This window comes from Tachyglossus aculeatus, chromosome Y3 (assembly GCF_015852505.1).
Source record: "Tachyglossus aculeatus isolate mTacAcu1 chromosome Y3, mTacAcu1.pri, whole genome shotgun sequence".
Classification (NCBI taxonomy): domain Eukaryota; kingdom Metazoa; phylum Chordata; class Mammalia; order Monotremata; family Tachyglossidae; genus Tachyglossus; species Tachyglossus aculeatus.
The window spans coordinates 1,763,726-1,786,596 of record NC_052095.1 but is presented as its reverse complement, the minus strand read 5'-3'; the positions used below and the strand labels follow the sequence as shown (position 1 = coordinate 1,786,596).

The window sequence follows — 22,871 nt, the reverse complement described above, 5'->3', positions numbered from 1 at the left end:
TGCTTTGTACATAGTAAGCACTTGAGAAGCAGCGTGGCTCAGTGGAAAAGAGCCCGGGCTTTGGAGTCAGAGGTCATGGGTTCAAATCCCGGCTCCCCCAGTTGTCAGCCGTGTGACTTCGGGCAAGTCACTTCACTTCTCTGGCCTCAGTTACGTCATCTGTAAAATGGGGATTAAGACTGTGAGGCCCTCGTGGGACAACCTGATCACCTTGTCACCTCCCCAGCGCTTAGAACAGTGCTGTGCACATAGTAAGCGCTGAATAAACGCCACCGTCATTATTATTATTCATCCCCATTTGACAGATGAGGGAACTGAGGCCCAGAGAAGTGAAGTGACTTGACGACTTATGTTGCCGACTTGTACTTCCCCCCAAGCGCTTAGCCCAGCGCTCTGCACACGGGAAGCGCTCAATAAATACGATGGAATGAATGAATGAAGGGTGTTTACTGAGCTGCTATTGGGTAGGAGCGCTGTAGTGAGCGCTGCGGAGGGGCGGGAGCGGCCCCAGGCCGAGCTCCGGACCAATCACAGCGCAGGGAGCGAGCAGGGGGCGCGGCCTGTGCGGAAATCAAACAATCAATCGTATTTATTGAGCGCTTACTGTGCTCTTACTGTACTATTGAGCACTGTGCTCTTACTGTACTATTGAGCACTGTACTAAGCGCTTGGGAAGTACAAGTTCATTCATTCACTCAATCGGAAAGGGGGCGCCCCAATAATGATGGCATTTATTAAGAGCTTACTATGTGCCAAGCACTGTTCTAAGCGCCGGGAAGGATACAAGGTGATCAGGTTGTTCCCCGTGGGGCTCCCAGTCTTCATCCCCATTATACAGAGGAGGGAACTGAGGTCCAGAGAAGTGAAGTTACTTGCCCAAAGTCACCTGGCTGACAAGCGGCAGAGTCGGGATTCGACTAATAATAATAATAATAATAATAACAATAATAACAATAATAATAATAATAATAATAGCATTTATTAAGCGCGTACCATGTGCCAAGCACTGCTCTAAGCGCCGGGGGGGATACAAGATGATGAGGTTGTCCCCCGTGGGGCTCACGGTCTTCATCCCCATTTGACAGAGGTGGGAACTGAGACCCAGGATAATAATAATAATAATGGCATTTATTAAGCGCTTACTATGTGCCAAGCACTGCTCTAAGCGCCGGGGAGGATACAAGATGATGAGGCTCACGGTGTTCATCCCCATTTGACAGAGGAGGGAACTGAGGCCCAGGATAATAATAATAATAATAATGGCATTTATTAAGCGCTTACTATATGCCAAGCACTGTTCTAAGCGCCGGGGAGGATACAAGGTGATGAGGTTGCCCCCCGTGGGGCTCACGGTCTTCATCCCCATTTTCAATCAATCGTATTTATTGAGCGCTTACTGTGTGCAGAGCACTGTACTAAGCGCTTGGGAAGTCCAAGCTGGCAACATATAGAGACGGTCCCTACCCAACAGTGGGCTCACAGTCTAGACGGGGGAGACAGAGAACAAAACCAAACACATCAACAAAATAAAATAAATAGAATAAAATAAAATAAAAACAAACAGAATCTATAAGTGCAAGTAAAATAAATAAATAAATAAATAAATAAATAGAGTAATAGACACTCGAACTCTCCTAGGAAATGAATCCCACCCATTGGCCAGCCACCATCTAGGTGCATTTATACTAGAGGGGATAAGAGGAGGGAACGGAGGCCCAGAGAAGTGAAGTGACTGGCCCAAAGTCACCCAGCTGACAAGCGGAGGAGTCGGGATTTGAACCCATGACCTCGGACTCCGAAGCCCGGCCTCTTTCCACTGAGCCACGCTGCTTCTGGGTGATGTCCGGGGGTGGGGCCTGGGGTCCGGGCCCGCATATAAGGCGGAGCCGGGGGGCCGAGGCCCGGCCAGACGGGCAGTGGCCGCCGGCTGAGCTGGGGTCCCGTGCAGTGCCGTGCAGTGCAGTGCCGTTCAGTGTCGTGCAGTGCCTGTTCTCCGCTTTCAGGTGGGCCGGGGGAGGGTTGGGGGTCTCCCTCCTGGCGGGGAACGGGATTCAGGGGGGATCAGGGGCCCGGGCTGGGGGCTACAGGGGGGATCAGGGGGCTGGAGAGAATTTGGGGGGCCGGGCTGGAAGCTACTGGGGGGATCAGGGAGCTGGAGATAATTTGGGGGGCCGGGCTGGGGGCTACAGGGGGGATCGGGGCTGGAGAGAAGTCGGGGGACCGGGCTGGGCCGGGGGCTGCTGTGGAGGCAGGGGGCAGGCTGGGGTGGGGGCTACAGGGGGGATTAAGGGGCTGGAGAGAGTTTGGGGGGCCGGGGCTGGGCCGGGGGCTACAGGGGGGATAAGGGGGCAAGCCGGGCTGGGGGCTACAGGGGCGATCAGGGGGCTGGAGATAATTTGGGGGCCCGGGCTGGGGGCTACAGGGGGAATCAGGGGGTTAGAGAGTATTTGGGAGGCCGGGATGGGCCGGGGGCTACATGGGGGATCAGGGGGCTGGAGAGAGTTTGGGGGTCGGGCTGGGCCGGGGGCTACAGGGGGGATCAGGGGGCTGGAGAGAGTTTGGGGGGCCGGGGCTGGGCCGGGGGCTACAGGGGGGATAAGGGGGCAGGCCGGGCTGGGGGCTACAGGGGCGATCAGGGGGCTGGAGAGAACTCGGGGGGCCGGGCTGGGGGCTACAGGGGGGATCAGAGGACTGGAGAGAATTTGGGGGGCCGGGCTGGGCCGGGGGCTGCTGTGGGGGCAGGGGGCAGGCTGGGCCGGGGGCTACAGGAGGGGATCAGGGGGCTGCAAGGGGATCAGGGGGCCGGGGGCTGCTGTGGGGTCAGGGGTCAGGCTGGGCTGGGGGCTACAGGGAGGATCAGGGGGCTGGAGATAATTTGGGGGGCCGGGGGTTACAGGAGGGAATCAGGGGGCTGGAGAGAACTGAGGGGGGCCGGGCTGGGCCGGGGGCTGCCGTGGGGCCAGGGGTGAGGCTGGGGTGGGGGCTACAAGGGGGATCAGGGGCCTGGGGGCTTCAGGGGGGATCAGGGGGCTGGGGGGCTGGGCCGGTGGCTGGAGAGAATTTGGGGGCCCAGGGCTGGGTTGGGACCACAATGGGGTCAGGGGTCAGGCTGGGCCGGGGGCTACAGGGGGCGGATCAGGGGGCCGGGGGCTGCTGTGGGGTCAGGGGGCAGGCCGGGTTGGGGGCTACAGGGAGGATCAGGGGGCTGGAGAGAATTTGGGGGGCCGGGGCTGGGCCGGGGGCTGCAGTGGGGGCAGGGAGCAGGCCAGGCTGGGGGCTACAGCGGGGATCAGGGGGCTGGAGAGAATTTGGGGGCCGGGCTGGGCCGGGGGCTGCTGTGGGGGCAGGGGGCAGGCTGGGCCGGGGGCTATAGGGGGGATCAGGGGGCTGCAAGGGGGATCAGGGGCCGGGTTGGGCCGGGGGCTGCTGTGGGGTCAAGGGGCAGGCTGGGGTGGGGGCTGCAGGGGGGATCAGGGGGCTGGGGGGCTGGAGAGAATTTGGGGGCCCAGGGCTGGGCCGGGGGCTGCTGTGGGGTCAGGGGTCAGGCTGGGCTCTGGGCTACAGGGGGGATCAGGGGGCTGGAGAGAACACAGGGGGCCAGGGCTGGGCTGGGGGCTACAGTGGGGTCAGGGGTCAGGCTGGGCCGGGGGCTGCGGGGGGTATCAGGGGGCTGGGGGCTATAGTGGGGTCAGGGCTCAGGCTGGGCCGGGGGCTACAGGGAGGATCGGGGGCCGGGGGCTACAGTGGGGTCAGGGGTCAGGGTGGGCCGGGGGCTGCAGGGGGGAGCAGGGGGCCGGGGGCTACAGGGGGGATCAGGGGGCCGGGGACTGGGGAGAGAACTCGGGGGGCCAGGCTGGGCCGGGGGCTGCACTGGGGTCAGGGGTCAGGCTGGGCCACAGGCAGACAATCCTATTTTGTCAATCAGTGGAATTTACTGAGCGCTTACCCTGTGCCGAGCACCGGACTGAGCTCTTGTCCCAAGCCGCAGGGGTGTGTATGTGTGTGTTTGTGTGTATGGGTGGGCGGGCGTCTCCCTGGGGTGACCCGTCTCCCGCTTCCTCCCCGAAGTTTACTCACCTGTGCCTGCAGAGCGAGGACTGGGATGTTGCCAACTTGTCCCTCCCAAGCGCTTAGTCCAGTGCTCTGCGCTCAGTAAATACGATTGATTGATTGATGTCAGCAGCCTCCTGGGGGTGGGCCGGGGCGGGGCGGGGGGGGGGGGGTAAGGTAAGTCCAGGGCCTGTCTTTCTTTCAGCCCCTTGGCAGACCCCCTAACTGCCCCCCAGCCTAACTGCCCCCCAGGACAGGGGGGTGGCCCTGCGACCCTTAGGCCTGCCCTCTGGGGTCGGGGAAAGTGGGGAGGGGGTCAGTGATTTGGGTGGGGGGTCTTGCTCTATCAGGGTTTGCCAGGCGAGACCCCCCACCCAGCAGCCCAGGGACAAACTGGGGGGTGGGAGGAACTGTCCTTGTCCAGCTGGACCCCCCCTGGACCCCTCCACCCGCATGTCCGTCCCTCCACCAGGTGCGTCCCCCTCATCCCGCCCCGCCGGGTGCCCAGCATGGCCTCCCTCCAGGGCCTGGTCACCCTGATCCTGGTGGTCGCCACCGCCGTGTCCCCCGGCCTCAGTCTCCCTCACCTCGACTCCACCCTGGACCAACACTGGGAACGCTGGAAGTCCTGGCATAAACGGGATTACCGGGAGGTGAGTCACCGGGCGCCCCGTCAGGCCGGTCCTATTTATTGAGCGTCGACTGGGCGCGAAGCGCCACGCTACGCGCTTGGGAGAGGGCCGGAGAACCGTCAACTGCCAGGGTAGAGGAGGGCCCTGTCGTGGATCAATCAATCAATCAATCAATCAATCGTATTTATTGAACGCTTACTGTGTGCAGAGCGCTTGGGAAGTACAAGTTGGCAACATATAGAGACAGTCCCTACCCAACAGTGGGCTCAAAGTCTAGTGGATGCTTCTCAAGCGCTTGGTACAGTGCTCTGCACACAGTAAGCGCTCAATAAGTACGATTGATTGATTCTGGGGTGGGAAGCAGCAGGGTGAGCCCGTTGTCAGTACGGACCGTCTCTATATAATAATGGTGGCATTTGTGTGCTCTGCACACAGTAAGCGCTCCATCAATCAATCAATCAATCGTATTTATTGAGCGCTTACTGTGTGCAGAGCACTGTACTAAGTGCTTGGGAAGTCCAAGTTGGCAACATATAGAGACAGTCCCTACCCAACAGCGGGCTCACAGTCTAAAATGGGGAGACAGAGAAGAAAACCAAAACCAATAAATAAATATGATTGAATGAATGAATGTTGAGCGCTTACTATCAATCAATCAATCGTATTTATTGAGCGCTTACTGCGTGCAGAGCACTGTACTAAGCGCTTGGGAAGTACAAGTTGGCAACATACTATGTGCAAGGCACTGTTCTAAGCGCTGGGGGGAATATAAGGTGATCGAGTCGTCCCACGTGGGGCTCGCAGTCTTAATCCCCATTTTATAGATGAGGCAACAGAGGCTCAGAGAAGTTGTGTCACACAACAGACTTGTGGCAGAGTTGGGATTCGAACCCATGACTTCTGACTCCAAAGCCTGTGCTCTTTCCACTGAGCCATGCTGCTTCCCTATATGTCTCTATATGTTGCCGACTTGTAGTAGTAATAATAATAATAACGGCATTTATTAAGCACTTACTATGTGCCAAGCACTGTTCTAAGCGCTGGGGAGGTTACAAGGTGATCTCATGGGGGGCTCGCAGTCTTCATCCCCATTTTACAGTTGAGCTGACTGAGGCTCAGAGAAGTTAAGTGACTTGCCCAATGTCACACAACATTCATTCAGTCGTATTTATTGAGCGCTTACTGTGTGCAGAGCACCGTAGTAAGCACCGTTCTAAGCACTGGGGAAGTTACAAGGTGATGAGGTTGTCCCCCGGGGGGCTCACGGTCTTCATCCCCATTTTTCAGATGAGGGAACTGAGGCCCAGAGAAGTGAAGTGACTAGGCCAAAGCCACCCAGCTGACAAGTTGCGGAGCCGGAATTTGAACCCACGACCTCTGACTCCAAATCCCGGGCTCTTTCCACTGAGCCACGCTGCTTCTCTAAGTGCTTGTCCTTCCCAAGCGCTTAGTACAGTGCTCTGCACACAGGAAGCGCTCAGTGAATACCATTGAATGAATGAATGTCGTGGTTAGAACCAAGCAGTGTGGCTCAGTGGAAAGAACCCGGGCTTGGGAGTCAGAGTTCGTGGGTTCGAATCCCGGCTCTGCCATTTGTCGGCTGGGTGACTCTGGGTGAGTCACTTCACTTCTCTGCACCTCAGTTCCCTCATCTGTCGAACGGGGATGAAGACTGTGAGCCCCCGGGGAACAACCTCATCACCATGCATCTCCTCCAGTGCTTAGAACAGTGCTTGGCATGTAGTAAGTGCTTAACAAATGTCATCATCGTCATCATCATCATCAGAAGAAGAACCTGTGTTCTCAGCCTGGTTCCGCCATTTGTCTGCTGTGTGACCGTGGGCAAGTCGCTTCACTTCTCTGGGCCTCAGTTACCTCATCTATAAAAATGGGGAGTAAGACTGTGAACCCCAGGTGGGACAGGGACTGTGTCCAACCTGATTGACTTGTAATAATAATAATGATAATTGTAGCGTTTATTAAGCACTCGCTATGTGCCAAGCACTGTAATAAGCACTGGGGTAAATAGAAGGAAATTAGGCCTCACGTGGGGCTCACAGTCTGTGCCTCAGTTCCCTCGCCTGTAAAATGGAGATTCAATCCCTTTTTCTTTTCTTTTCTTTCCTTTTTCTTTCCTTTTTCTTTTCCTTTTTCTCTTCCTTTTTCTTTCCTTTCCCTTCCTTTTTCTTTCCTTTTCCTTTCCTTTTTCTTTTCCTTTCCTTTTTCTTTTCCTTTCTTTCCTTTTCTTTCCTTTTTCTTTCTTTCCTTTTTCTTTTTTCCTTTTTCTTTTCTTTCCCTTTTTCTTTTCTTTCCCTTTTTCTTTTCTTTCCCTTTTTTCTTTTCTTTCCCTTTTCCTTTTTCTTTCCCTTTTTTCTTTTTCTTTCCCTTTTTCTTCTTCTTTCCCTTTTTCTTTTCTTTCCCTTTTTTCTTTCCCTTTTTCTTTTCTTTCCCTTTTTCTTTTTCTTTCCCTTTTTCTTTTCTTTCCCTTTTTCTTTTCTTTCCCTTTTTCTTTTTCTTTCCCTTTATCTTTTTCTTTCCCTTTTTCTTTCCCTTTTTCTTTCCCTTTTTCTTTTTCTTTCCCTTTATCTTTTTCTTTCCCTTTATCTTTTTCTTTCCCTTTTTACTTTTTCTTTCCTTTTTCTTTTTCTTTCCCTTTTTTCTTTCTCTTTCCCTTTTTCCTTTTTCTTTCCGTTTATCCTTTTTCTTTCCCTTTTTTCTTTTTCTTTCCCTTTTTCCTTTTTCTTTCCGTTTATCCTTTTTCTTTCCCTTTTTTCTTTTTCTTTCCCTTTTTCCTTTTTCTTTCCCTTTTTCCTTTTTCTTTCCCTTTTTTCTTTTTCTTTCCCTTTTTCCTTTTTCTTTCCATTTTTCCTTTTTCTTTCCCTTTTTTCTTTTTCTTTCCCTTTTTCTTTATCTTTTTCTTTCCTTTCCTGTATTTGTTCAGCTCTTATTATGTGCCAGGCCCTGTTCTAAGCACTGTGGTAGGTACAAGCTAATCAGGCCAGACACAATTCTGTCCCACGTGGGGCGCCCAGTATTAATCCCCATTTTACAGGTGAGGGAACTGAGTCCCGGAGAAGTGAAGTGACTCATCCAAAGTCACCCAGCTGACAAGTGGCGGAGCTGGAATTTGACCCCACGACCTCTGACTCCAAAGCCTGGGCTCTTTCTACTGAGCCATGCTGCTTCTCCAAGCGCTTGTACTTCCCAAGTGCTTAGTACAGTGCTCTGCACACAGGAAGCGCTCAGTGAATACCATTGAATGAATGAATGTCGTGGTTAGAACCAAGCAGCGTGGCTCAGTGGAAAGAACCCGGGCTTGGGAGTCAGAGGTCATGGATTCAAATTCCAGCACCGCCAACTGTCAGCTGTGTGACTTTGGGGAAGCAACTTCACTTCCCTGGGCCTCCGTTCCCTCATCTGTCAAATTAGGGTGAAGACTGGGAGCCCGCCGTGGGACAACCTGATCACTTTGTATCCCCCCCCCGCAAGTGCTTAGAACGGTGCTTGGCACATAGTAAGCGCTTAATAAATGCCATTATTATTATTATGCGCGTCCCCCGTTCACCCAACTTGTACTTCCCAAGCGCTTAGGTCAGTGGTCTGCACACAGTAAGCGCTCAATAAATACGGTTGAATGAATGAATGAATGAAAAGCATTCTGGCCTCACAGAACGAAGATGGCTGGAGAAGGGCGGTGTGGGAGAAGAATCTGAAAATGATCCAGACGCACAACATGGAGTACAGCATGGGGAAGCACAGCTTCAGGGTGGAAATGAACCATTTCGGCGACATGGTGAGCGCCTCGTGTCTCTCGGGGGGCCGGGAGACGGAGTCCAGAAGCAGCGGGACCTACCCTCCAGGACTTTGTAATTTACGTCCGCCGGTAGAGAATTTAGTTCATTTTTTTTTTTCTTCATTTCGGTCCTCTTTCTATTTTCTGCAAAAGACGACCGAAGAATTCCAGCAGGTGATGAACGGCTTTAGACACGACAAGTCAGCCCAGAAAGCGCCGGGGTCATCCTTCCTTGAGCCCAACTTTGTGGAAACCCCCAAATCTGTGGACTGGAGACAGAAGGGTTATGTGACTCCTGTGAAGAATCAGGTAGAATATTTACTATTCTATTTATTTTATTAATATGTTTTTTCTTTTGTTGTCCGTCTCCCCCTTCTAGACTGTGAGCCCGCTGTTGGGTAGATGATGGTCTCTAGATGATGCCAACTTGGACTTCCAAAGCGCTTAGTCCAGCGCTCTGCACACAGTAAGCGCTCAATAAATACGATTGATTGAATGAATCATCATCATCATCATCAATCATATTTATTGAGCGCTTACTGTGTACAGAGCACTGTACTAAGCACTTGGGAAGTACAAATTGGCAACATATAGAGACAGTCCCTACCCAACAGTGGGCTCACAGTCTAAAAGTGAATGAATGAATGAAGGTGACCTGCCCAGAGTCACCCAGCTGACAAGTGGCAGGGCCGGGATTTGAACCCCTGACCTCGGACTCCAAAGCCCGGGCTCTTTCCACTGAGCTATAAGCGGTGTGGGGCCGGGAGGGGGTAAATGAAGGGAGAAAGTCGGGGCGATGCCAACGAAAGTGGGAGAAGAGGAAAGGAAGGCTTTGTCAGGGAGGGCCTCTTGGAGGAGGTGTGTCTTCAATGAGCCCTGAAGGGAGGGAGGATTAGAACCCAGGTCCTCTGACTTCCACTGGCCCACCCTCTTCCTAAGAGGACAGAGGGCTCAGAGGTTTCCCTCAAGGGGTTTCTGGATCCGCCGGGGGAGAGGCAGATACGGATCGTGAAAGCGGAAGAGGGGACAGCGCTTAGTACAGTGCTCTGCACACAGTAAGCGCTCAATAAATACGATTGGATGAGTGAATGAATGACAGCTCTGCAGCCACGGAACGAGTTGCCCGTTTAAAAGCCGGGCCAAGGTAAACGAGAGCAGTGGGCATCTGTTTGACACCGGGAAAGGTAGAGATTCAATCATTCAGTCAGTGGCGTGTATTCACTCATTCAGTCGTATTTATTGAGCGCTTACTGTGTGCAGAGCACTGTACTAAGCACCTGGGAAGTCCAAGTCGGCAACAAATAGAGACGGTCCCTACCCAACAACGGGCTCACAGTCTAGAAGGGGGAGACAGACAACAAAACAAAACGTGGAGACATGTAAATAGTACGTGTTAAGTGCTTACTATTCATTCAGTCGTATTTATTGAGCGCTTACTGTGTGCAGGGCACTGTACTAAGCGCTTGGGAAGTTCAAGTTGGCAACATATAGAGACGGTCCCTCCCTAACAATGGGCTCACAGTCTAGAAGGGGGAGACAGACCACAAAACAAAACATGGAGACAGGTGACAAAACATGTAGACGTGTAAATAGTACCTGTTAAGCGCTTGCTATTCATTCATTCATTCAATTGTATTTATTGAGCGTTTACTGTGTGCAGAGCACTGTACTAAGCGCTTGGGAAGTCCAAGTCGGCAACATATAGAGACGGTCCCTCCCCAACAACGGGCTCACGGTCTAGAAGGGGGAGACAGACCAAAACAAAACATGGAGACAGGTGACAAAACATGGAGACGTGTAAATAGTACGTGTTAAGCGCTTGTTATTCATTCATTCATTCAATCGTATTTATTGAGTGCTTACTGTGTGCAGAGCACTGTCCTAAGCGTTTGGGAAGTCTAAGTCGGCAACATATAGAGACAGTCCCTCCCCAACAACGGGCTCACAGTCTAGAAGGGGGAGACAGACAACAAAACATGGAGACAGGTGACAAAACATGTAGACATGTAAATAGTACGTGTTAAGCGCTTACTATGTGCCAGACACTGGGGTGGATATAAGCTCATTAGAATCGACACAGTTCCTGTCCCCACATTCATTCAATCGTATTTCAATCGTATTTATTGAGCACTTACTGTGTGTAGAGCACTGTACTGAAGCGCTTGGGACTCACGGTCTTAATCTCCATTTTACGGATGAGGAAACCGAGGCCCGGAGAAGTTCTGTGACTTGCCCGAGGTCACACAGCAGGCAAGTGTATTGAACGTTTGCTGGGGGCAGAGCACTGGGCTAAGCGCTTGGGAGAGCACCATATAACAGTCGATAGGTGCTTTCCCTACCTGCCGTGAGTTTACGGTCTAATAATAATAATAATAGTGATGGTGTTTGTCTACATGTTTTGTTGCCTGTCTCCCCCTTCTAGTCCAGCACTTAAAACAGTGCTTTGCACATAGTAAGTGCTTAATAATATTATTATTATTATTATTATTATTATTATTATTATTATTATTATTCTCTGGGCCTCAGTTACCTCATCTGGAAAATGGGGATGAAAACTGTGAGCCCCCCGTGGGACAACCTGATCACCTTGTAACCTCCCCAGCGTTTAGAACAGTGCTTTGCACATAGTAAGTGCTTAATAAATGCTATCATTTATTCCCCCTCATCTCCCTCTCCATCCCCCCGCCTTACCTCCTTCCCCTCCCCACAGCACCTGTATATATGTACATATGTTTGTACTACTCTATTTATTTTATTTGTACATATTTATTCTATTTATTTTATTTTGTTAATATGTTTTGTTTTATTGTCTGTCTCCCCCTTCTAGACTGTGAGCCCACTGTTGGGTAGGGACCGTCTCTATAGGTTGCCAACTTGGACTTCCCAAGCACTTAGTACAGTGCTCTGCACACAGTAAGTGCTCAATAAATACGACAATGTATCAATATCATTATTATTATTATTCTCTGGGCCTCAGTTCCCTCATCTGGAAAATGGGATTGAAGACTGTGAGCCCCCCCATGGGACAACCTGATCACCTTGTAACCTCCCCAGCGCTTAGAACAGTGCTTGGCATGTAGTATGCGCTTAACAAATACAATAATAATAATGATGGCATTTACTCAGCGCTTATATATGTATATATGTTTGTATGTATTTATTACTCTATTTTACTTGTACATATTTATTCTACTTATTTTATTTTGTTAATATGCTTTGTGTTGTTGTCTGTCTCCCCCTTCTAGACTGTGAGCCCGCTGTTGGGTAGGGACCGTCTCTATGTGTTGCCGACTTGTACTTCCCAAGCGCTTAGTACAGTGCTCTGCACGCAGTAAGCGCTCAATAAATACGATTGAATGAATGAATATCATTATTATTATTATTCTCTGGGCCTCAGTTCCCTCATCTGAAAAATGGGGATGAAGACTGTGAGCCCTCCGTGGGACAACATGATCACCTTGTAACCTCAGCGCTTAGAACAGTGCTTGGCACGTAGTAAATGCTGAACAAATACCATAATAGTAATAATAATAATAATAATAATAATAATAATAATAATAATGGCATTTACTAAGCACTTAACAAATACCATAATAATAATAATAATAATGGCATTTACCAAGTGCTTACTTATATATGTATATATGTTTGTACGTATTTATTACTCTATTTATTTTACTTGTACATATTTATTCTACTTATTTTATTTTGTTAATATGTTTTGTGTTGTTCTCTGTCTCCCCCTTCTAGACTGTGAGCCTGCTGTTGGGTAGGGACCGTCTTTCTATGTTGCCAACTTGGACTTTCCAAGCGCTTAGTACAGTGCTCTGCACACAGTAAGTGCTCAATAAAAACGATTGAATGAATGAATATCATTATTATTATTATTCTCTGGGCCTCAGTTCCCTCATCTGGAAAATGGGGATGAAGACTGTGAGTGAGTGAGTGACTGTAACCTGATCACCTTGTAACCTCCCCAGCACTTAGAACAGTGCTTGACACATAGTAAGTGCTTAGCAAATGCCATAATAATAATAATAATAATAATGGCATTTATTAAAAGTACTTACTTGTACATGTTTGTATTTATTACTCTACTTATTTATTTTACTTGTACATGAATCAATCAATCAATTGTATTTATTGAGCACTTACTGTGTGCAGAGCACTGGACTAAGTGCTTGGGAAGTACAAGTTGGCAACATCTAGAGACGGTCCCTACCCAACAGTGGGCTCACAATCTAGAAGGGGGAGACAGACAACAAAACAAAACATATTAACAAAATAAAATAAATAGAATAGATATGTACAAGTAAAATTCATTCATTCATTCATTCAATCATATTTATTGAGCGCTTACTGTGTGCAGAGCACTGGACTAAGCGCTTGGGAAGGACAAGTTGGCAACATCTAGAGACAGTCCCTACCCAACAGCGGGCTCACAGTCTGGAAGGGGGAGACAGAGAACAAAACCAAACATATTAACAAAATAAAATAAGTAGAATAGATATGTACAAGTAAAATAAATAAATAAATAGAGTAATAAATCTGTACAAACATATATCCATATATACAGGTGCTGTGGGGAAGGGAAGGAGGTAAGAAAGAGGGGATGGAGAGGGGGACGCAATCACTGGGATTTGGGTTATTGGGCATCCGTTCTGGGCCACCCTTCAGTCCTAATTCACTTCTAGTGCTTAGAACAGTGCTTGGCATATAGTAGGCGCTGAACAAATACCATAATAATAATAATAATAATAATAATAATAATAATGGCAATTAATAATAATTATAATAATCATGATGGCATTTATCAAGCACTTACTATTAACAAATACCATAATAATAATAATAATAATAATGGCATTTATTAAGCGCTTACTATTAACAAATACCATAATAATAATAATAATAATAATGGCATTTATTAAGTGCTTATTATTAACAAATACAATAATAATAATAATAATAATGGCATTTATTAAGTGCTTACTATTAACAAATACCATAATAATGATAATAATAATGACATTTATTAAGTGCTTACTATTAACAAATACCATAATAATAATAATAATAATAATGATGGCATATATTAAGCGCTTACTATTAACAAATACCATAATAAAAATAATAATAGTGGCATTTATTAAGCGCTTACTATTAACAAATACCATAACAATAATGATAATAATGACATTTATTAAGTGCTTACTATTAACAAATACCATAATAATAATAATAATAATAATAATAATGATAATAATGACATTTATTAAGTGCTTACTATTAACAAATACCATAATAATAATAATAATAATAATAATAATAATGGCATTTATTAAGTGTTTACTATTAACAAATACCATAATGATAATAATAATAATAATAATGGCATTTATTAAGTGCTTACTATTAACAAATACCATAATAATAATAATAATAATGGCATTTATCAAGCGCTCACTATTAACAAATACAATAATAATAATAATGGCATTTATTAAGTGCTTACTATTAACAAATACCATAGTAATAATAAAAATAATAATGATAAAAATAATAATAACATTTATTAAGCACTTACTATTAACAAATACCATAATAATAATAATAATGATAATGGCATTTATTAAGTGCATACTATTAACAAATACCATAATAATAATAATAATAACATTTATTAAGCACTTACTATTAACAAATACCATAATAATAATAATAATGGCTTTTATTAAGTGTTTACTATTAACAAATACCATGATAATAATAATAATAATAATAATAATAATAATAATAATAATGGCATTTATTAGGTGCTTACTATTAACAAATACCATAATAATAATAATAATGACATTTATTAAGCACTTACTATTAACAAATACCATAATAATAATGATAATGGCATTTATTAAGTGCTTACTATTAACAAATACCATAATAATAATAATAATAATAATAATGTCATTTATTAAGTGTTTATTATTAACGAATACCATAGTAATAATAATAATGGCATTTATTAAGCACTTACTATTAACAAATACCATAATAATAATAATAATAATGGCATTTATTAAGTTACTGTTAAGAAATACCATAATAACAATAATAATAATAATAATAATAACATTTATTAAGTGCTTACTATTAACAAATACCATAATAGTAATATTAATAATGGCATTTATTAAGTGCTTACTATTAATAAATACCATAGTAATAGTAATAATAATAATAATGGCATTTATTAAGCACTTACTATTATCAAATACAATAATAATAATAGTGGCATTTATTAAGCATGTACTAACAAATACCATAATAATAACAATAATAGTAATAAGAATAATAATAATGGCATTTATTAAGCGCTTCCTATTGACAAATACCATAATACTATTACTAATAATAATGGCATTTATTAAGTGCTTACTATTGACAAATGCCATAATAATAATAATAATAATAATAATAATAATATTGGCATTTATTAAGCGCTTACTTATTACTTATTAAATACCATAATAATAATAATAATAATAATGGCATTTATGAAGCGCTATTAACAAATACCATAATAATAATAATAATAATGATAATAATGACATTTATTAAGCACTATTAACAAATACCATAATAATAATAATAATAATAACGGCATTTATTAAGAGCTTCCTACATGCAAAGCACTGCTCTTACCATCCCTTCCTCTGTCCCCCTCCGGTCCCCCCGCAGGGCCATTGCGGCTCGTGCTGGGCGTTCAGCACGACGGGGGCCCTGGAGGGCCAGCACTTCCGAAAGACGGGCAAGCTGGTTTCCCTGAGCGAGCAGAACCTGGTGGACTGCTCCCGGCCCCAGGGCAACCACGGCTGCAACGGGGGCCTCATGGACTTCGCCTTCCAGTACATCAAGGACAACGGCGGCATCGACTCTGAGGAGGCCTACCCCTACGTGGGCAAGGTGAGGGGCTGCCTCAGTTTCCCCACCTGCGGGCCGGGCGCGCGCCGAGGCCTTGGCCTAGACGACCGGGAGTGTTCAACCACTATTCTTCTCATTAATAGTACGGAAGCCCTTATCATAATAATACCAATGGCATGTCATCATCATCATAATAATGATGATGGCATTTGCTAAGCGCTTACTATGTGCCAAGCACTGTTCTAAGCGCTGGGGGAATACAGTGGGATCAAGGTGTCCCCCATGGGGCTCACCGTCTTAATCCTCATTTTTGACAGATGAGGGAACTGAGGCTCGGAGAAGCGAAGCGACTCGCCCAAGGTCGCCCAGCAGACGTGGGGCGGAGCCGGGATTCGCACCCAGGACCTCGGATTCCAAAGCCACAGCGGGGCTCCAGTGGCAAGGGCCCGGGCTTTGGAGTCGGAGGTCGTGGGTTCCAATCCCGGCTCCACCACTTGTCGGCTGGGTGACTTTGGGCGAGTCACTTCACTTCTCCGGGCCTCAGTTCCCTCATCTGGAAAATGGGGGTTAAGTCTGTGAGCCCCACATGGGACAACTCGATTACCTTGTATCTACCCCAGTGCTTAGAACAGTGCTTTGCACATAATAACTGCTTAATAAATGCCATTATTATTATTATTATTATTTCCACTGAGCCACGCTACTTCTCTAATAATAATATCTATGTATTAAGCGCTTATTATGTGCCAAGCGCTGTTCGAAGCGCTGGGGAGGGAACCAGGTGATGAGGTTGTCCCCCGGGGGGCTCACAGCCTTCATCCCCATTTGACAGATGAGGTCACTGAGGCCCAGAGAAGTGAAGTGACTTGCCCATCCCGGACACTGGGAGAGTTCCCAGTCCTCTACCGGAGAAGCAGCGTGGCTCAGTGGAAAGAGCCCGGGCTTTGGAGTCAGAGGTCCTGGGTTCGAATCCCGGCTCCGCCACTTGTCAGCTGTGGGACCTTGGGCGAGCCACTTCACTTCTCTGGGCCTCAGTTCCCTCATCTGTAAAATGGGATTAAGACTGTGAGCCCCACGTGGGACAACCTGAATACCTTGTATCCCTCCAGCGCTTAGAACAGTGCTTTGCACATAGTAAGTGCTTAATAAATGCCATTATTATTATTATTATTATTATTATTATTATTATTATTATTATTATTATTATCATTATTATTACCGGTCTCGACTCCAGGAGGTAGAGTCAAGCAGTGGCCTACCCGTTCCATTCCCAGCTTGGCCAGTGGCTAGCAGTTGGAAAGTCATAATAATAATAATAATAATATTGGCATTTATTAAGCGCTTACTATGTGCAAAGCACTGTTCTAAGCGCTGGGGAGGTTACAAGGTGATCAGGTTGTCCTGCAGGGGGCTCACAGTCTTCATCCCCATTTTCCAGATGAGGGAACTGAGGCCCAGGGAAGTGAAGTGACTCTCCCAAAGTCACATAGCTGACAATTGGTGGAGCAGGGATTTGAACCCATGACCTCTGACTCCAAAGCCCGGGCTCTTTCAATCAATCAATCAATCAATCGTATTTATTGTGGTGATCAAGGTGATCAAGTTGTCCCATGTGGGGCTCCCAGTCTTCATCCCCATTTGACAGATGAGGTCACTAAGGCTCAGAGAAGTTAAGTGGCTTGCCCAAGGTCACACGGCAGACCTGTGGCGGAGCCGGGATTCGAACCCATGACCTCTGACTCCTAAGCCCGGGCTCTTTCCACTGAGCCACGCTGCTTTGAGGAAAGGAGGGCTTCAGGAAGGTCTCTCGGGAGGAGATGGGCCTTCAACGAGGCGTCCAAGGGGGAGAGCGTAGTCGTCTGCCAGATTTGAGGAGGAAGGATCATCATCAATCGTATTTATTGAGTGCTTACTGTGTGCAGAGCACTGTACTAAGCGCTTGGGAAGTACAAGTTGGCAACATATAGAGACAGTCCCTACCCAATAGCGGGCTCACAGTCTAAAAGAATGCTCTGGGACGGAGGCTACCAGTCAAAACTCCCCCGTACTGGCCGGCGGCGGCCTGGGAGAGAGTCGAGGGCGGAGAGCACAGTGCTCTGCACACAGTAAGCGCTCAATAAATACGATTGATTGACACCCGGGTTGACCGCGGGGAAGGGGGCGACGGGAAAACCCAGAAAACTCCCTGGATCCGCTCCCAGAACCAAGGCAGGACGGAGAGCGGGGCCTTCTGGGGGAGACGAGGCCGTGGCGTCAGCTGTGTGACTTGGGCCAACTTCTCTGGGCCTCAGTGACCTCATCTGTCAAATGGGGATGAAGACTGGGAGCCCCCCCTCCGTGGGACCACCTGGTCCCCCCAGCACTTAGAACAGTGCTTTCATTATAATAATATTGGCATTTAAGTGCTTACTATGTGATAAGCACTGTAAATATTACTCTATTTATTTATTTATTCATTACTCTATTTATTTATTAGTCTATTTATTTATTATTACTCTATTTATTATTACTCTATTACTATATTTATTTATCACTATATTTATTTATTTATTACTCTACTTTATTATTACTGTATTTATTTATTACTCTTTTTATGTATTTATTACTCTATTTATTTCTATATTTATTTATTACTCTATTAATCTATTTATTTATTAACCTATTTATTTATTACTCTATTTATTTACTTATTATTACTCTATTTATTTATTTATTATGCTACTTATTTATTACTCTATTTATTTATTATTACTCTATTTATTATTACTCTATTTATTTACTATTATTCTATTCATTTATTTATTTTTTTATTTATTTATTAAGCGCTTAGTACAGTGCAAGCGCTTAGTACAGTGCTCTGCACACAGTAAGTGCTCAATAAATACAATTGATTGATTATTTACTTATTATTACTCTATTTATTTATTACTCTATTCATTACTCTATTTATTTATTACTCTATTTATTTATTTATTACTCTATTACTCTATTTATTTATTACTCTATTACTCTGTTTACTATTACTCTATTTATTTATTTATCATTTTATTTATTTATTCATTTATTTATTAAACACTTAGTACAGTGCAAGCGCTTAGTGCAGTGTTCTGCACACAGTAAGTGCTCAATAAATACAATTGATTGATTATTTACTTATTACTCCATTTATTTATTACTCTATTTATTACTCCATTTATTACTCTATTTATTTATTACTCTATTTATTATTACTCGATTTATTTATTACTCGATTTATTTATTATTGCTCTATTTATTTATTTATTTGTTTATTACTCCATTTATTTTACTCGTACATATCTATTCTATTTCTTTTATTTTGCTAATATGTTTGGTTTTGTTGTCCATCTCCCCCTTCCAGCCTGTGAGCCCGCTGTTGGGCAGGGACCGTTTCTATATGTTGCCAACTTGGGCTTCCCAAGCTCTTAGTCCAGTGCCCTGCACACAGTAAGCGCTCAATAAATACAATTGATTGATTGTTCTAAGTGCTGGGGGGGAATTCAAGCGCTTTGCACATAGTAAGCGCTTAATAAGGTTGAATGAATGAACATGCGTACGCACATATACACACACACTCTGTCTCAATCAATCAATCAGTCATCAATCGTATTTATTGAGCGCTTACTGTGTGCAGAGCACTGGACTAAGCGCTTATCAATCGTATTTATTGAGTCTAAAAAGTCTCTCAAATCACCAGATTATATTTTTGATCTTTTGTCTTCCTTCCGGTCCTATTTGGAATAATATCTACTTTTAGATCTGCAGTCTTCCTCTCAGCCTGGTTAAAACATGGTAGTGTTTGTAGGTTTGTAGAGAAGCAGCGTGGCTCAGCGAAAAGAGCCCGGGCTTTGGAGTCGGAGGTCATGGGTTCGAATCGCGGGATAGAGGGATGAGGGCACCAAGGCCCGGAGAAGTTCTGTGGCTCGCCCAAGGTCACACAGCAGACAAGTGACAGAGCCGGGATTAGAACCCAGATCCTTGGACTCCCAGCGCCATGGACTAGCGCTGAGTACAGTGCTCTGCACACAGTAAAAACTCGATAAATACGATTGATTGACTGATTGACTATGCATTTCTCACGTTTGTGTTTCAGCTACATCCTTTGTAGTTTGTAGTTCGCTCCCAGCGCCATGGGCTAGCGCTTAGTACAGTGCTCTGCACACAGTAAGCACTCAATAAGTACGATTGATTGATTGATTGATTGATTGACTATGCATTTCTCACGTTTGTGTTTCAACTACATTCTTTGTAGTTTGTAGTTTGCTCCCAGCGCCATGGACTAGCGCTTAGTACAGTGCTCTGCACACAGTAAGCGCTCAATAAATACGATTGATTGATTGATTGACTATGCATTTCTCACGTTTTTGTTTCAACTACATTCTTTGTAGTTTGTAGTTTGCTCCCAGCACCGTGGACTAGTGCTTAGTACAGTGCTCTGCACACAGTAAGCGCTCAATAAATACAATTGATTGATTGACTATGCATTTCTCACATTAGTGTTTCAACTACATTCTTTGTAGTTTGTAGTTTGCTTAATCTCTCCACCACGAACAATTACAGTACCGAATTGTGCTATTTCAGTCAATCAATCAATCAATCAATCGCGTTTATTGAGCGCTTCCTGTGTGCAGAGCACTGTACTAAGCACTTGGAAAGTCCAAATTGGCAATTTTGTTCTCCATCTCCCCCTTTTAGACTGTGAGCCCACTGTTGGGTAGGGACCGTCTCTCTATGTTGCCAACTTGTACTTCCCAAGCGCCTTAGTACAGTGCTCTGCACACAGTAAGCGCTCAATAAATATGATTGATTGATTGATTGATCGATCTAGAGACGGTCTAGAACAACGGTCTACCCAACAGAGGGCTCACAGTCTAGAACAAAACCAAACATATTAACATAGTAACAGATTTCTTCCGCCGCTTCCGATAAACGTGGGGACTAAGACCGTGGGCCCCCCGTTGGACAACCGGATTGCCTTGTAATGTCCCCAGCGCTTAGAACAGTGCTTTATAAGTGCTTAATAAACACCGTTGTTATTATTATTATTATTATTACTTAATAAACACCATCATCATTATTATTATTATTATTAGGACAACGACCAGTGCTCCTACAAGCCGGAGTGCGCCGCGGCCAACGACACAGGCTTCGTGGACGTCCCCCCGCACTACGAGAAGGCCCTCATGAAGGCCGTGGCCACCGTGGGCCCCATCTCTGTGGCCATCGACGCCGGACACTCCTCCTTCCAGTTCTACCACTCCGGTAGGCTTCTCCCCGCGGGGCCCCCGTGACCCCCCGCCAGTGCTCACGGCCTGCGGGGGCTATGGAGTCAGAGGTCATGGGTTCAAATATCGGCTCTGCCACCTGTCTGCTGTGTGGCCTTGGGCAAGTCACATAACTTCTCTGAGCCTCCTCTGTAAAATGGGGATTAAGACTGTGAGCCCCACGTGGGAAAGCCTGATCATAATAATAATAATAATGATGGCATTTATTAAGCGCTTACTATGTGCAAAGCACTGTTCTAAGCGCCGGGGGGGATACAAGGTCATGAGGTTGTCCCACGTGGGGCTCACAGTCTTCATCCCCCTTTTCCAGATGAGGGAACTGAGGCCTAGAGAAGTGAAGTGACTCGCCCAAAGTCACCCAGCTGACAAGTGGCGGAGCCGGGCTTTGAACCCATGACCTCTGACTCCAAAGCCCGGGCTATTTTCCACTGAGCCACACAGCTTCTCCCGATCACCTTGTCACCTCACCAGCGCTTAGAACAGTGCTATGCACATAGTAAGCGCTTAACAAATGCCATCATTATCATTATTATTATTATTATTATCCCCAGGGGTGTACTTCGAGCCGGAGTGCAGCAGCGAGGATCTGGACCACGGCGTGCTGGTGGTCGGCTTCGGTGCCCAGGGCAAGGACGAGGATGGCAAGAAGTTCTGGATCGTCAAGAACAGGTCAGGCCCGGATGGGGCGGACAGGGGTCACGAGGGATGGGGGACCCCCATCCTCCCGGCCCCCGGCCAGCTGGGCCCGGAGGGATGTTTGCCCCCGTGTCTTTCAGCTGGGGCGAGGAGTGGGGCGACAAGGGATACATCCTTATGGCCAAGGACCGGAACAACCACTGCGGCATCGCCACGGCTGCCAGTTACCCTCTGGTATGACCGCACGGACGGACGGACGGATGGAGACGGGGCTCCTTGGCAGACGGACAGATGGAAACGGGGTTTCTCGGCCTCCCCTCTCTGTCCTCCCGCCTCAACTTCTCTCCTCACCGACCGGATGGCCCCACTGAGGCCGACTCGCCCTTTGAAATCCGACGGACTTGGAGATTTTTGTGTTTTTTTAAAAAAGCCCCATGTACAAATCTTTTTAAATAAAACCTCAGCTAAGTGTGTGGGGTTGGCTTGAGGGCTGGGACTGTCGTTCGTCCGTTCGGTCGCGTTTAGCCCAGCGGGTGCACAACGCTGGGCTAAGCACTTCGGAGAGGACAGTGCAGCGGTCAACGGAAATGTTCCCGGCCTGCAGCGAGCTCCTGGTCTAGTGGAGCAGCGTAGCTCAGTGGAAAGGGCATGGGCTTTGAGTTCGAATGCCGGCTCCGCCACATGTCTGCTGTGTGACCCTGGGCAAGTTACTTAACTTCTCTGAGCCTCAGTTCCCTCATCGGTAAAATGGGGATGAAGACTGAGAGCCCCACGTGGGACAACCTGATCAGCTTGTTTCCCCCTCAGCACTTAGGACAGTGCTTTTCACATAGTAAGCGCTTAACAAATACCATTATTATTATTATTATAGAAGGGGGGGAAGCAAAGCGGGTTGGACGCCAGCCCCGGCCCCCGCGGGGCTCACGGTCTCCGTCCCCTCTGGATGGATGGGGGAACCGAGGCCCGGATGAGTGAAGTGACTTGCCCAAGGTCGGACGAGTGGCGGAGCCGGGATTAGAATCCAGGACCTTCTGACCGTCAATCAATCAATCAATCAATCGTATTTATTGAGCACTTACTGTGTGCAGAGCACTATACTAAGCACTTGGGAAGTCCAAGTTGGCAACATCTAGAGACGGTCCCTACCCAACGGTGGGCCCACAGTTTAGAAGGGGGAGACAGAGAACAAAACCAAACATACTAACAAAATAAAATAAATAGAATAGATAAGTACAAGTAAGATAAGATAGGCTCATCTGTATCCAGGGGGTGCTTCTGGGTGGTCCCTGCAGGAAATGAGCTGGGGGATAATAATAATAAAATAATAATAATGGCATTTATTAAGCGCTTACTGTGTGCAAAGCACTGTTCTAAGCGCTGGGGAGGTTACACGTTTATTAGGTTGTCCCACGGGGGGCTCGCAGTCTTCATCCCCCTATTCCAGATGAGGTCACTGAGGCCCAGAGAAGTGAAGTGACTCGCCCAAAGTCACCCAGCTGACAATTGGTGGAGCCGGGATTTGAACCTGTGACC

General features: G+C 46.5%; 1 protein-coding gene across 1 annotated transcript; it reads left to right on the top strand.

Moving 5' to 3' along the window:
• Nucleotides 1–1,923: 1,923 nt before the first annotated feature.
• LOC119946728 (procathepsin L-like) lies at nt 1,924–21,825 on the top strand. The gene is made up of 8 exons (XM_038768147.1): nt 1,924–2,003; nt 4,523–4,703; nt 8,353–8,475; nt 8,629–8,784; nt 15,217–15,441; nt 20,511–20,679; nt 21,254–21,371; nt 21,479–21,825. The coding sequence occupies exons 2-8, from the start codon at nt 4,560–4,562 to the stop codon at nt 21,576–21,578; spliced, it is 1,035 nt and encodes a 344-aa protein (XP_038624075.1). The 5' UTR covers nt 1,924–2,003; nt 4,523–4,559; the 3' UTR covers nt 21,579–21,825.
• The last annotated feature ends 1,046 nt before the right edge of the window (nt 21,826–22,871 follow it).

Excerpts from the sequence above, each read along its gene's own strand:
- LOC119946728 (XM_038768147.1), top strand. The coding sequence starts at position 4,560 with ATGGCCTCCCTCCAGGGCCTGGTCACCCTGATCCTGGTGGTCGCCACC. Across the intron at positions 8,476-8,628 it reads TGAACCATTTCGGCGACATG|ACGACCGAAGAATTCCAGCA; the intron begins GTGAGCGCCTCG and ends TTTCTGCAAAAG. Across the intron at positions 20,680-21,253 it reads CTTCCAGTTCTACCACTCCG|GGGTGTACTTCGAGCCGGAG; the intron begins GTAGGCTTCTCC and ends TATTATCCCCAG.